The sequence below is a fragment of the Globicephala melas genome, chromosome 9, assembly GCF_963455315.2.
Source record: "Globicephala melas chromosome 9, mGloMel1.2, whole genome shotgun sequence".
NCBI classification, from domain to species: Eukaryota; Metazoa; Chordata; class Mammalia; order Artiodactyla; family Delphinidae; genus Globicephala; species Globicephala melas.
This window is the reverse complement of record NC_083322.1, coordinates 45,032,658-45,048,035: the sequence shown is the minus strand read 5'-3', so window position 1 is coordinate 45,048,035 and position 15,378 is coordinate 45,032,658. Positions and strand designations below refer to the sequence as shown.

At 58.0% G+C, this 15,378-nt stretch overlaps 1 protein-coding gene across 3 annotated transcripts in view; it reads left to right on the top strand.

The window, feature by feature from the left end:
- The first annotated feature begins 348 nt into the window (after nt 1–348).
- Nucleotides 349–15,378, top strand: part of ADCYAP1R1 (ADCYAP receptor type I) — a 54,992-nt gene continuing 39,962 nt past the window's right edge. For 2 of the 3 annotated variants that reach the window (XM_030857468.2, XM_030857467.2), the window contains exons 1-3: nt 353–724; nt 11,742–11,880; nt 13,389–13,494. In XM_030857468.2, coding sequence (XP_030713328.1) covers nt 11,830–11,880; nt 13,389–13,494 — 157 coding nt within the window. In that variant the 5' untranslated portion in view covers nt 353–724; nt 11,742–11,829. Of the gene's footprint in view, nt 725–11,741; nt 11,881–13,388; nt 13,495–15,378 lie in introns of all 3 variants that reach the window. The other variant, XM_060305451.1, reaches the window with a different exon arrangement.

The following is a 15,378-nucleotide window of genomic DNA, read 5'->3' as shown; positions in this document are numbered from 1 at the left end:
CCCTGTAAGGAAGGCTTCCTGGAGGAGGAGGAGCTGGCTCAGACAGGAAATCAAGAGGACGTGGCAGGGAGAAGGCAGAGGGTTTCTCGCTCTGGGTATCTCGGGAGGGTTGAAAGGAGGGCGGTGAGCCCCGGGTAAGGCCCGACGCTGAGCCCCGGAAGCCGAACTACAGAGGGGAATTGTTGCCTCCGCATCCTCGCCCCCAGGTCTCCCAGCCGAAGCTCTTGCTCCCATGTGCGGCGGGCGGGGTCCCGCTCCACCCCATCCCCGGCCTAACCCCTCCCCCGGGCGCCCATTGGCCTGTACCCCACCCCCAGCCTGCGAAGTGCTCTGGGGGAAGGCGGTGGTCGCTCGCCTCCCTCCTGCCCCCGGCCTGGCTTCGCGGTGGAGGCGGCGCCTCTCCGCAGCCCGGACCCAGCTGGGCTGGCGCGCGGCGCAGGGCGGGCGAGGGCAGGCGGGGGGCGCCGCGCTCGGGCCCCAGGCGGCTACTGACGGCGGCAGCGGCGGCGCCAGGCGAGCGCGGTCCCCGCGTGCGCACAAGCTCACTCCGCCGCGCAGGGACCCACGGATACCGGCAGCCGGCGGACACACGGACGCGGAGACCCGGGCTCGGCGTGCGCTGCTGAGCGCACACGCTCCCCGTCCTCGGGCGGCTCGGGGCGCGGAGTCTGCCCCGGGCCGACCCGCAGCCCGCGGCCCCGCGGCGAGGCCCCGCTGTGAGCAGGTAAGGGCCGCCCCGCCGCCCCTGCCCCTCTAAGCCCTGTCCGCCCTCCCCCGACTCCAGAACCTTCGCCCCTTGGGGACCGCGGAGCCCCTCCTCCAGCTCGGCTGTCTCCGCAAGCAGCGTCCTTCACCGACGGAGAGCGGGCCAGGGCCAGAGCGGGGCCAACCTCCCGAAACCTAAATGAAGCCGTCTCCCGCCGCTGCACCCATCCTGCGCGACTGTCTGATACCCTCCCTCTCGCCCCCCTCCCCCGCCCTCCCAATATCTGGGATCATGCTCGGGGGCGACCGATCCTTGCAGCTCGCAGGGGGTGGGGTGGGCTAGCTACCTCGCGCCCCTCTCCGTGCCAGAAGGGAGGACCAGGGGCAGGGAAGGCACTGCGGCCGGAGGGACCCACAGGGACCTGTCTCTCTACTCCCAGGGCAGACGGACGCGGCCAGGCGAAGCTGGAGGGTCCCCAGGGGGCTGGGTACCGCAGTCCTCACGGGATTTGAGGGGTGGGCAAGCGGCGTGCTGTGTACAGAGTGGAGTATGGGCCGGCGGAGAATGTCCCCCTGTAGTGACACCTTCGGGATTGTTCAGAAGAGCGTCGTCTCTCGGTTTCCCGCGGCGCAGAGAGGCGGGGTCCGGATGCCTGGGCTTCTGCGATCCCGCGAGGAAACGCCCCACGGGGGCCTGTGGGAGAAACGCGGTGGCCTCCCCTGGCTGAAGTGGGCTCGCCTGAGATGAGACCCCTGCCCACTGCCTTAAAGGCACAGGCTCGTGCTGCAGCTGCGGGAGGCTGGGGCCCACATCCTGGGCAGGCAGGACCTTTGCAGGTTGGGTGGCGGGTGGTCCGAAGGGGCCAGGGTGCCAATGGATGGAGCTAGACGCTCAGGGGAGAGCCCAGCCAGGAGCTGATTGTATTTCACGTGGAGCTGGGAGTGGAAGCTCACCCCTGGCCCGTGCTCAGACCCCCTTTGAAAGCTGCTGGGGGAAGGATGGAGGACCCCTGCTAAATTCTCCAGATGATTTCTATGCTTTTAGTGCAGGTGCATGTCTCCCTTATCCGCTCCCCCCGCCTTCCCACACACACCAAAAGAAAATATACAGCATTTGGCTCTTCTAGTGAGCAGCGCTGCATTGGGGGCGGCTGGGGGATGGGAGGGGGCTACACAGTCTGTGGAGGGCAGCCTGCCTTGGGACCCTCTTGGGCAGAGGCAGACAAGCATTGTGAAGGTCAGGCTGGAGGCTCTGAGCGGCTGTGGGCTTCTGAAGGGGATACACAACTGTGTATGGGCCTTGGTTGGGGGGCAGCAACGCTCAGATTTTCTCAGGGGGCCAGTCTGAGTTGGTGCTGGGTGCAGGTCGGGTTGGCAGAACCCCCAGTCCTCAGATGAATCTGGGGCTCCTCTTCTCCACTGACTTTGGGGAGGGCAAGTAGAGGTTTCAGTCTGGACACCAGTCAAAATTCGAGTATATGAATTAGAGATACAACACACTGGGGCAGGCCCTGTCCAGATCTTCCAAACAGTTCATCAACAAGTGTGTGTGGGGTGACCAGGGAGGCGAACCCGGTGCCTTCCCTCCCCTGTGGTGGGTAGTTCATCCATGATTCTGTGTCTGGGACAAGACCGTATGATTCTGTTTGCCGCTACGTGCGGTGAGAGGGGTTATCTCTGGGAAGCCTCTTGAAGGACTCTTTCCTACATTCTAAGAACTAATCAGGCTAAAGTTTCATTAAGGTCCTGTTTTGTGTAAGGTTAAGGCCGGCAGGGCGTCGGTTGGAGAAACGCTTGGAACACACCCTTTCTCGCGCGGCCGCCCCTCTTTGCCGTGCTCCTACTTTGGGACACTTCCTCAATTTGTGTTGAATAAACAAAACAACACAAAATGGGTGTTTAGAGATCAGTATCTGCACCTAAGAGCCTAGGAAAGACAAGAGCTAAGGCCACAAGGTGGCTTTCTTCCTGGGGATGTGGCCTCAGGTTCAGTGTCCCAGGTCTCTGGCCTCTTAGGGGTGAAGATTTCATTGACCCAGGGCTGGCACTGTTAAGCAGAGGACACCTTGTGCTGTCTGCCAGAGGGCAGAACCAAGGTGTGCCAAGCACAGAGCACGAGCTCAGCTCAGTGCCAGGAAGGCCTTGCTTCCCTGAGAGCTACCCAGTGTGGAGCCGACACTTGGGGTGACTGTGGGTTTCCTGTCTGGGGAGGTATGTGAGCAGAGGTCCCATGCCCCAGACAGGTGGGGCAGGGGCCCTGGAAGCCTTGGCCACCTCTGAATGGAGGAATCTACAAGTCCAGGGTCTGACTGGTCTGGGCCTAGTGGTCCAGCTGCCTGGCAACATTCAGGCTGCAAACTCTTCAGCTGTGGCGTGTTTGTACTGAGCCCTGGATGCCGTCAGAGGCACATGGTGACAGCCGCCTCCACAGTGACACACAGAGAGGGAGTGACATACTGCCGGGGCGGCATGCAGGTTTCCCATGACACCTGCCAGAGAACTGGGGCAAACATACAACAGCAGAGCACGACATACATACGGACACGGGGACACACCCTCTCACACAGATCTCGACACACCTGGGGACTCAGACGTCTGCCCAGTGAAGATCACAAATTCTTCCTTAATGAGCGTCCAGATGCACGTTGCACTGAGTGGAGAAAGCGTGTGTGTTGTTGCGTGAGGGTGGAACGAGGGTGGGTAGGCTTTTTCTGTAACGGGCCAGATAGTAAATATTTTAGGCTTTGCTGGCCGTACACTAGGTTGCAACTGCTCCATCCTGCTGTCATAACGTAGAAGCAGCCATAGATGATACTTATGCAAACGAGCAGGGCTATGTTCTGATCATCTTTATTTACGGACACAAATTTGAATTTCGTACAATTTTCCTGTGTCATGAAGTATGAGCCTTTTAATTTTTTCCTGACCATTTGAAGATTAAAAAACATTTTTGGCTCACTGGCTGTACAAAAATAGGTGACAGGCCGGATCTGACCTGCTGGAAGGGTTTGTGAACCCCTGGGCTGTAGGTTAGCAAAGAGAAGTGGTTTAAGAGGTGGAAGAAGGGAGGGGCTTAGTCCTGGGGGCCCAAGCCGCCCTAGGGGGGGCCTTCCCTTCACCCTGCCTGGAGCTCAGGGTGCCCATCTATGTAATGCCTGGCCTCAGCATCCTACCTTAGACAGGCCTCTGCTGTGTTCATGTGATAAATCTCCTGTACTAAGGACACCCGGAGACAACATCCATGCCTGAAAATGAAAGGACATCGCGTCGCTGAGCTCACCAAACAGGTCCTGAGCCCCCATTCCCATTCACCCTCTTTGGCCAGGGGCATGCCCATCTCCACCAGTAGGAAAACTTCAGGGAAACCTGGACATGCCCCTTGTTCCCAGACAGGCTTCAAACTCACAAAGAGAAGGATGAGGCCTGAAATAGCCGAGGCAAGGGTAAGGGGCTCCTCATCTAGGGCTGGTAGTTCTCAGAGGAGGGTGAGGCCAGTGGAGGTGGGTGCAGCCGGGGTGGGCTTCCTGGAGGTGGTGGCAGGAGGTTAGATTGGCCTTGTGGAATATCTGGACATTCTCTTCCCAGCTCCAGGCATTGCCTTAGCTGTCACCTTTCCCCCGTGAAAAATGGGCATCAGAGAAGGGCGGCTGAGACAAAAGACTAAACATACAGTTCCTTTGCGGGCACTTCCGATGTCCCAGTGTCTGATTTAAGGTCGTGTGGTGAATCGGGTCCTGCCTTTGGTTTCTTCCTATCTCTCCTGTCTGTCCCCTTCTGACATTTCTTTCCTGCCATTTCCCCAGAGGGGTGGGCCAGGGAGACTTTCTTTTCCCACTTGCCCAAGCCTCTGGATTCTGTCCCCCACTTTCCATTCCAGCTGCCCTTCCCTGCCCAGGCCCCCATCACCTCTACCCTGAATCCAGGATAGGTTTTCTGCCTGCGCTTTGCTCCTTCCGCTCAGCTCACCAGCCTTCTGAGGAATACTCCCTAAACGGGCAGCTTAGCACGTCACTGCCCTGTAACACTCCTCAGTGCCCCCAGCCCTCTCCCGTGGAGCTAGGCTGCAGTGGCCCTGGCATCCGCAGACTAGCACCAGTCTTCCACCCTCTCGTCCACCCCCAACTCCTGGTATCTTGCTGGGTCCCTCGACAACCCGCATTCACCTTCCTAAACCCGTCCACCCGGCACTCCTCAGGGTTGAGGGTCCCCACCGCGTGTTCTACCTGTGCCAGTCAGAGCTGGCCCGCCCTTCCAGGGCCTCACAGCTACTCTGGAGGGACTGCTGGCTAGCAGGGGTCAGCGCAGGTGGCAGTGCTCGCCATCCCACCTGCCCCAGCCTCACCCCCCGCCTGGGAGGTGCTAAGCAAACTCTCCACAAACCAGAGCCTGCTTCCTGTGCCCTCCCTCCCGCCCTCTCCCCACGCACCTCCCACTGCCTTCCATCACTTCCCGTCCCTCCTTTCCCCTTTCTGGTATCTTCTGTTTCCTCCTTCCCATTCTTCTCCCCTCATCCTCTTTCAGGCCCTGGGGGGCTGTCCCAGGCAGAGGACTCCCAGGACCCCTCCAGGACAGGAGATGTGCCTGAACTAGCCAGTGTGGAAGGGCTTTGCAACGTGACCTTGGGAAAGGCTCTGGGTCTCTTCGGGCCTCAAACCCTCACCTGTGAAATGGGATATTACTACCCGTGTGCATGTGTGCCCAGCCTTTCCCTACCCTGAGCCCGGGTTCCCTCTGTGTAAAATGCAGGGCCTGGGTGGAATCATCGTAGGCCTTCCAGGGACCTGGCTTCTGTCACCTGCTGTGCCCAGGACTCCGGGGACCAGGCTTTGAAAGGGGAACGTTGGAACATCAAAGAGGAACGTCAGCGTTAATGATTAATCCATTGATTGCCAGAACACCCCTCACTCCGGCATTGGACGCTGACCTTTATCAGCTCTGACCTTATTGGGGAGGAAAGAGGTTCTTGTCTCCCAGAAAGAAGTTAAGTTCTGTCCCTTTGAGGGGTGAGTTGGAGAGGCAGTGCTTCATCTTTCAGGCTTCCCTCTCTGGTCCTCTGTACTAGGAGGGCAAGGAGGAAGTGGGAGGCGAGTGCTGCTCAGGTTTCGTTAATAAAGGGAGCACGTGTAGAGCGAGGGAGGTGTAGGGTCCGCCTTCCCTGGGTCATCTTTGGTGTGGTGCCCAGGCTTGGCACTGCCCCACGAGGGAGAGGGATGCGGAGCGGCCAGAGGAGTCCAGTAGGAGATGCCTCAGCTCCATGAGGGCAGAAGAGGGACCCAGGGCTGTGTGGCCCCATGGAGAGGAGGAGTGAGATGCTGCCCTCCCACTGTGGGGGGCTCCCAGGAGACAAAGGAGCCTGTGCTGCTCACGGCTGGCCTGGAAGGGTGCGGTGGAGAGACATCAGCTTCCCCGAGGGCCCTGGACTGGCTGCTGGAGAGGGCTGAGCACCCCAGCCCAGGAGCTGGACCACTCTCAGCTGGGGGGCTGCAGAAAGGGTCCTGCAGGGTGTGGGGCAGTGTGGGGGGTGGCTGCAGGGTCTCCGAGTCCCCTCCCACTGCTCGCGGAAAGTCAGAGCCCGGTGAGTCACCGCTGGCTCCGGTGTGCTGACTGATGACGCCGTCTTCCTGTGTGCCTGGCGCAGTGGCTCGCCGGAGGAAAACAGCTGCTCTTTCTGTTCCCGCCCCAGGCCAGTCGCTGGGCTTCTGGGGCCTGAGGAGGGCAGGCCCTCCCAAGTCTGTAAGGGGGGCACGTGCGTTCTCGCCAGGCAGGGCTCCGGGACTCTCTCCTGTGTGACCTTGGGAAGTGTCTCCCCCGCCTCTGGCCTCAGTTTCCCCACAGGAAACTCCGTACTGTAGGGGAGGTGACCTTAAAGTCCATTTCAGGTCTGAAATGCTGTGTCTGTAATTCACTCTTCTTAAGGAGGGTGCTTCAGATATAGAAGTGTGGGCAGAGGGTAGCAGAGGGCCTGGCCAGTCCCCAGGGAGGTGAGAGGGTACTACTAGGGTACCAATGGACTCTGAGCTGGTCTTCCTTTTACCAATAACAGAGAGTGGCAGGAGCATAGGGATGGAGTGCACAAGCTTTGGAGCCAAGCTGCTTCGGTTCACTTCCCAGCTCTACCACATGCTTGCTGTGTGTCCTTGGGGAAGTTGCTTAGCCTTTCTGTGCCTCAGTCGCCTCAGCTATAGAATGAGGATAATGCTAGGAACGACTGCATGGGTTTGGGGCAGGTGAAATGAGTTAATGCATACTGATTGTTTGGAAGAGTGCCTGGCATGTACCGAGTGGTTAATAAATGTTAGCCATCAGCAAATAAAAGTGCAGCAGGCCTGATGTTCCTATTTTGAATATGACAGAGGGCTTATGGTGGTGGAGGTGGCAGCAGGAAGGTGAAAAAACCTGAACACAAAGTGGTAAGATAATAATAATAGTTAACACACGTGTAGCCCTTATTGGGAGCCAGGCTATACTCCGCTCTCCATAGTTTACTTATATCAATTGGTTGATGCCTCCCAGTAACATCTATGAAGTAGGCATTACTGTTATTCCATTTTCACATATAATTGAATTGAGCCACAGAAAAGTTAAGTGGCTTCCCTGAGGTCTTTAAGCTTAAAACCCTAGCAAAATGGTTCCTGAGTCCACCACACTACATGCCAGGAGGTAGTTTAATTGTCCTCAGATTAGTTGCAAAAGCCAGTTTATCCCAGCAGAGCCTGGACCCAAGAGAGAGCACCTGGGAGTATCAGTGACCAGGTCATCCAGAGCCACATGTGTGGCTGGGCTGAAAGAGCCCAGCATCCATCCTCAGGGAGGGGAGGGTCCAACCCCAGGCTGCAGTGGCCAGGCCTGGCCCTTAGGAGGGTCACTGGCAGCTTGGGGGAGTCCAGAGGAGAGAGGCAGCTGGAACAGGGTGCAGGGGACAGGGCTGGGAATGGCTGACCCAGGGGACACATCTCAAAGTGCTTTCCTGGGACAGAGGAGCCAGGCATGTGGTCCAGAGGAGTATGAGGTTTGGGACAGGTGGCCTCAGACTGTAAACTCTGAGCATTGTTCCTCAGGGGCTGTGCCCAGTGGCCTCGGGGCGGGGGTCAGGGGAGAAGAGGTGGGGGCTGAGGTCACCATCCTGGAGAGGCTGCAGGAGGTCGTCTCTGAGGTTTCCAGCTGAGGTCGGGAGTGGGAAGGTTAAGGCCTGGGAGCTCCCAGCTTCCCTCTTTCCATCTCTTGGCTAGCGAGTATCTGTGTCCTGTTGGGCAGAGGGTGGACTGTAGTTGGGGAAGGTGAACAAGAGGGGGCAAAAGTGGGAATCAGGAACCCGGGTCTAGTGCCAGAGGAGGCCTCGTGTTGAGAGTACCCCAGCCCCAACACCCTGCGGCGCTGGGCTGGGAGCACGCCGCTCTCCTGGTTCGCCGCGTTGTCTGAGCAGCCTGGTGACAAAGCAGGGAGCGGGGGGATGGTTAGGCGGGGACCTCTGATCGCTTCAGCTTGTTTTTAATCCACTGCAGGGATAAGCAGCCCGCAAGTCTGGGCATCGTGTGTGTGTGTGTGTGTGTGTGTGTGTGTGTGTGTGTGTGTGTGTGTGTGTGTGTGTGTGTGTGTGTGTGTGTGTGTGTGTGTGTGTGTGTGTACCTGCGGCCACATCTGAATCCAGATACATCTGACTGCCGCTGAACATCTGAATGCCTTTGCAGAATGAGTGTGTGTGTGATTATATGCATCAATAGTCTGATAAACATATGTGAAGGTCTACATCGCTGTGTGATGCCTCTGCACACACCTCTGTGCTGTGCTCTGAGTGTGCCTCTGCATTTCTGTGAAGGCGTGTGGAGCTGTCTCTCAGTCCCTGAAGGAATCTCCACCTTTGTGTATTCCACACATGGGTGTTTGTATTGATGCCTTCAGGTGCGTGCCCTGGGGATAAATGTCTGTCTCTGTGGAGTTGACGTGTCTTTATGCTCTTCTTTGAAACCTGTTTCCGTGTGTGTGTGTGTCTGTGTGTGTGTGTGTCAGAGAGAGAGAGAGAAAGAGAGAGACCGCCAGTCCTCAGAACACAAACTCCTTCTCTGCTTGCCCGCTGCCACCCGCTTGCCCTCCAGCGCATCCCCGGCTGGGCAAGCCACTAGCTCTCCCAGGCCAGCTCTCTTGGTTCTAATAAGTTAAGGTTAAAATGGAGGCTTTATAATCCTATCTATACATGAGAATCACCTGAAGAACTTAAACAACACTGATACCCAGGCATTCTGACTTAGTTGGGCAGGGGTATTTTTTTTTTTTTGCTTTACACGGGCCTCTCACTGTTGTGGCCTCTCCTGTTGTGGAGTACAGGCTCCGGACGCACAGGCTCAGCGGCCATGGCTCATGGGCCCAGCCGCTCCGCAGCACGTGGGATCTTCCCGGACCGGGGCACGAACCCGCGTCCCCTGCATCGGCAGGCGGACTCTCAACCACTGCGCCACCGGGGAAGCCCCATGGGCAGGGGTATTTTTAAACACTCCTCAGTGGTTGTGCTGAGCAGCCCATGTTGAGGACTGTGTTAAGAGGTCAGAGCTCATCTTGCGTCCCAGGTCAGGGCTCGGGGGAGGAGACCGTGAGTCTCATTTGTGGGGACCCAGTCCTGAAGGAAGGGGGTAGTGCTGTTGCCGTCTCAGGGGGCCCTGAGCACTCTTCCCAGGCCTCTTCCTCCAGGAAGCTTGCTTTATGTCCCAGGGCAGAGGTCTCTCCCAAGAGATGTGTTTCTGGTGGCATGTTGCTGGGAGTACAAGGGCGACGGCCTCCAGGAAGGAGCACCGTGTGTCCACTTAGAGACACAGGCCATGCATCCATTTCCCTCCTCTGGCTTTGTCTGGGCCCGGCTGGCTGTGAGGCAGGCCAAGGAGGGAGCTGAGGTGGTGAGTCACCTTCCTCTCGGCTAAGAAGGCTGAGACCCGCAGAAGCAAAGGTCTTGACTGTGGCCAAGTGCTGAGGCCAGAACCCAGGCCCAGGCCACAGGCTGTGTCGAGGGAGGTGCTGGGGGTACCCAGGACTGTCCTGGGTGGAAGCCTCCTTGACTCCAGACCCCAGCAGGCCTTGGCTTGACCTTGTCCTCTGTGCGGGAGAGTCAATCCGGGTCTCGGAGGCCTTCTGCCTTAGTAGCTCCTCTAGGCCCTCAGTCTTTAGCATCTGCTGAGAAGCTGTGGGCCCGGCCTTCCTCTCTTCCAGCCGGGTTGGTAGGGAACACCAGCTCCCTGCAGACAGGGCCTTGGCCTCCCCAGGGATGTGGAGATGACCGACCCCTATGCGGACCACTGGTGTCACATCATGCCAGAGGCAGCCTGTGGCCACCAGGTGTATGGAAAGTCCTGGGAGTGGGTACAGAGGCTGAAGCCTGTGCTTGGGGTGCCCAGGGGTGCTGAGGCCAGTGCTTCCCCAGCCTGCCCAGGCCTTCCTGACCCCTGGGGGAGAGGCTGGGCCAGCATCCCCACGGCTACCCTGGGCTTCTCAGAGCATCTCCTGGGGATACCAAAGCTTCCCTCAGTATTTCCAAGTGGGCGCCAAAAAGGCAGAACAGTGGGTAGATGAAACGGACCCCCTTTTCCTTGAACCTTCCTGCGGCTGGTTTTCTGTCTCCTTTTCGGGTGCTCGTTTGTCACCAGATTGAGCTTGGAGAGGCCAAGGGGAGCTTGTTGAGGCAAGGAGAGAGGGAGGGAGGCGTGGGAGGCAGCCACTGGGGGCACAAAGGGCCCCAGGGTACTGGCTGCTCTGCCCATTGATGGGGGGTGTGTAAGGACTCGTGGTTGGGAAGCAGCCCCATGGGCCTCTTAAACCAGCCACCTGTGGGTTAATGGTGGCCCTGACATGGGCCTACTCAATCTCTTTAATAATAATAGTAACAAAACATTTTAATTACTGTATAGTATTTCATTGTATGGCTATGCAGGGGCCTGTTAACAGTGCCTGCTCGAAGGATGGTTGGCGGCCGCATTTTTTGCTGTTGATGCTATTTTAAATGATGTTGCAGTGAATATCCTTTCATATGCTTCTTTCTGTATAAGCACAAATCTCTCTCTAGGATAGACACCCAGATGCAGAATTGCTGGCTTGCAGGGAATATGTGTTAATGATCAGTTTTAGAAGCTGACCGGACTCTTCCTCTGGGCATGTGCTGGGGCTCCCTCAGGCTCCTCACTCGACTGCCCGTGCCCTTTCTGGTCCTTAGTAGCAACTCGGGCCTCAGAGCCACAGGAGCTCTGGGGGGAAGGTCCTCGAGGTCCAGGCACATCCTTCTCAGTAGTCACTCTTTTTGTCTGTTGCACTGGTAAAGGCTTTATCCTGGAGGCCAAGTGGGCTGCGGCAGGGTGAAAGGAGGCTATGTTTGTTGGGGACTGGGCTTGGCTGCTGGAACAAAGCGGCCCTGTATGAGTGAGTGAGTTAGAGAGGAGGGCACGTAGCAGCCTGTAGCTAGGTGGGCCGTCAGGCTGGCTGGGTGGCTCAGCGCCGCGGGTGCACTCAGTCATCCCGGCTCCTCTCGGTGTGTCGCTCCCCGCCTCTTGGTGTTGTCCTGGCGGCTCTGTCCAGCCTGGGTCTGGCATCGGGGAGGGGGAAAGAGCAGCAGGGGTGAGCACGTGATGCCTTAGGGACAGGTGGCGCATAGGTGGTACGTGTCACTGTCACCCACCTTCCATAGGTGGGAAATTCATCATATGCCCGCACCTGAGAGCAAGAGGCACCTGGAAATGTCCTCTCCAGGTGGGCACGCGTGTGCCAGCTAAAACTCTCTTCCTGTGGAGGGAGATCTGGGGACACAGTCACCTGCTGCAGAGGAGAAAGCCATTCAGACCATTCTTGTAGGCGCCCGAGCCAGCGTGTTCCCTGCTGTACCACCAGTGCCTGGTAGTGAGTAGGCCCTCGGCCGGTGCTTGTGGGATAGAAGAATAAAGAACAGCACAAAGGCATGGAGGGGGGTTACCCTTGGAGGCTTTGCTGCAGGTAGGGGTGGGGGCTGTCGCCGCCCCTCTTATGCCGCTGGACCCGCAGGATTCATACCTTTCCTTTCTTTCTAGCCTGTAGATACCTGGGGCTGAACAGCAGCTGCTGTGAGTGAGAGGCGGGCAGCACTGGCCTGAGCCTCCTTCTGGGCTGAGAAGCATCATGGCCAGTGTCATACAGGCCTCCCTGGCTGCCCTCCTTCTGCTGCCTATGGTAAGGGCCCAGGACCCTCCCCTCCATGACCAGCTAGAACCCCAGGCTCACCTGAGCTCCCACCCCAGTTAACCTGTGTCTTTTGTGTGCTATCAGCCGAGCTCAATTCACATGGCTGGTATCACTGCCAGTACCCCCCTGGACCATCTGGCACTTTTGGGTGAACTAAAAAGGGTGCCCCTTCCTCAAGACCCTGTACCGATTTGACCAGAAATTGTTACATAATTTACAAATCTATTATGATAGTAACATATGCGGCAACCTTTAGAGTTGTACAGTACACAACCTGCTCAACCGTATGCAGGGGCCCTCGTCAAGGCTGCAGAAGGCACTTGTGATCCTGGTCCCCAGCTCACTGATCTCTGGCAGGTTAGGGCTCAGAAGGCTGCTCTCTGCTCATGTCTCTGAGTGAGAGAGATGGGGTGCAGGGTTCCCAGACATTGGCCCCTGCCCCTCAACCTGGGAATTCTGACCAGCATGGATGCAGCTGTCTTCAGAGCCCTGGATGCCAGTCCTGCCTCTGCCCTGCCTTACCGTGTGAGCCACAGCCCAGCTCATCCCTTTCCGTGCACATCTGTGAACGGTCTGAGCTAGACTGGATCCCTGAGCACTGCTCTGGCAGCTTGGGGTGCCTTGTGCCTGCCTCCACACTCGCCAGCATCCCCTTATGGGACCATCCCTGCCCTGGCTTTTGAGTTGAAGTGACAACACTAGGATGCAGCTGTCGTGATAGCATCCGTGGGCTTTGAAGTTACTTGGTCCTACACTTAAATCCAGTATCTGCCACTAACCAGCCGTGTGACCTTGGGCAGGAGTTTCTAAACTTCTCTGAGCCTCAGTTCCCTCCTTTGTCACATGGGGCAGGAGTAGATGAGAGTGGCTACTAAGCCCCACGGAATGCTGCCACTGTCCTTCACCTGCAGCTCCCAGGCCCCCAGAGGAGAGAGAGGATGAGCTCTCTCAGCCCCTCCTCTTTCTCACCTCCTGCTTGCTCCCTTAAAGTGCACTTGTAGCCTCGTGGTCTCTGGAGCTGGACTGCGTGGGTTTGAATCCTGGCTGTACAGTCTACTACACTGTGTGACCCTGAGCAAGTTTCGTAACGTCTCTGTGCTTAAGTTTCCCATCTGTGGAATGGGAAATGGTAAAAATAGCGCCTGCTTTGTAGTACTCTTGATATATATATGCGTGCATATGACAGAGTAATGCACTCAGTTAGTACGGTGCTCTGTGTGTACTTGCTAATGTTATTATAAGACATGGAAACTGAGACCCAGGAAGCGGGTGGGATCTGCCCAGGTCCCACACTGAGTTGGTGAAGGGGAAGAGTCCTCATGGCGCCTGTGACGAAGTGGAGGCAGGGTCCCCGCTGGCTCTGAAATCTCTCTGTCACTGTCGTCTTCCTGCTTCTGTCACTCCCCTTCTCCCACTGCCCCGGAGGCTTAGGTAGCAGGGCTTGTCGGTGAACCTCCCTGTTCCTTCTCACCATGTATCCCCTGTGCCTCCTGCAGGCTACCGCCATGCACTCTGACTGCATCTTCAAGAAGGGACAAGCCATGTGCCTGGAGAAGATCCAGAGGGCCAACGAGCTGATGGGCTTGAATGACTCCTCCCCAGGTGAGGAGGGTGGCGGGGAGGGCCACCATCCCTGGCACATCCAGGCCAGCCTTAGAAGTGATGTCCCAGCCTCTGGCCAACTTATAGAAAGTAGTGGAGGGTACAGGTCCCTGGATCCTTCAGAAAGCCCCTTGGGGTGATGGAGCCCTGGATCTGCTCTAGGCAGTGACACTGGGGTTGCCCTCCTTGGGGATGGCCTGCCCTGGATGCCTCCCTCTGGAAGGGGCTATTCCGGGTGACTGGACGTGGCCACCTTCACTCCCATGGGAGCTGGGTTAGAGCTGGTGTCTGGGCTGAGCAGCGGCTGTCGGAGAGCTCGTTAGCAGGCCGCCTGGGCCTGGTGGTGGAAGGGACACAGCTGTTGCTGGTGGCCGAGCTAGAGAGCACCTGGTCTCCCCAGAGCATGAGGTGTGGGGTCATTTCCATCTCCTCGGCTCACTCCATCAGAAGGGAGAGAACAAGGGAGCAGGAGCCCCAGTCCTGTGCGTGTCTGGTGCTCCCATTCTCCTGGGGCTGCTACCAACGTGGGGGGCCGGATGCTGCTTCCTTGTGCTGGATGGTACCACGCACCGCAGGACATGCAGTGGCCTTAGCTGTCCCATTAGATACCCCTAACTGCCCCTGATCTCAGTGACAGTCCCAAAAGCCTCACTTTTCTAGATGTCCCAAGGGAGTGGTGTGGCCCCGGCTGAGAACCAGTGGTCCTGTGTAACCCCTTTCCTCCTAACTCCCCTGCTGTGCAGATGGGACGCTGAGGCCCGTAGAGCAAGGGCACCCTCGGCTTCCTGACTCCAGCAGGGCCAGGGAGAGGGTCTGTGTGGGAAGTTGGGGGTTTGGGGGTAGGGGGGCATCGCTGGAGGCCTCGCCAGTCACTGGAGGGTGGGGCTCTCCACCCACCCTGGAGGGACCCACTTTCCCCCCGCTCCTCCCCATTTACAGGGAGCTCTTCTGAGCACCATCTGTTTAAATGCGGGATTAGTCGGCAGCCCAGTTAAACGTGATCGTCCCGCTGGGCTGGGCTCCCCAGCCAGTCAGCTCAGCAGGCATTAACTGGTAATGGAGCGACTCCCAGCCATGCTGTCCTTTCCCTCCAGGTGAGCTGTTGCTCAGCTCTCACTGAGGCCAAGAGTGGATCTGAGGCCTCACCAGCCAGGGAACCTGAGGCAGGGGGCCTAGGTGGGTGCACGGTTGCGGGAGACTCAAAGAATATCCTGTCCAGGCCTCTTGTCTAGGGGATGGGAATGTGGAGCCTGGAGGGCAGTGACTTTAGAACCATAGGAAGGGGGAGTGGCAGGCTCAGGTGGGCCTGGAACCCAGGTGCCGTCCCTCCCAACCCGGGGCCATTGTTCCTGCTTCGCAGGTCTCAGGTATACTTGGGATCGAGTAGTAGGAAGCGTTCCGTAGGGGTGGGTCGAGGTGGGATGTGGGGCTGGGACTGGGCCAGCAGGCATGTAGGTGAAAGGCACCTGTGGAGCCCCGGGCAGGGAGAGGACAAGACCTCCCCCCCGCCACCTTCCCCCCAGGGGCATCCAGGCAGAGATGTGAGCGTGAGTGAGGCAGATGGAAGGATGGATGCCAGCCCAAGAGGGGCAGACCAGTGCTGCCGGGAGGGGCTCCCACCCCCAGGCATGCTCAGGAGAGGACGATGAAAGGAATTCTCTGTGGGGAAGGATTCATGGAGAAGGTGGCCTTTACATCAGGTCCTTGGTCCTCAGACCTGGCTGTACGTCAGAGTCACCAGGGAGCTTTGAGGAAAATGTACCCAGGACACAATCCAAACCAGTTAGGCCAGAGCCTCACTCCACTGGAGTCACTGTGATTTTTAGAGGCTCCCCAGGCGATTCTGACGAGAAACTAGGCTAAGAACCCCTGAGTTAGGCCCTA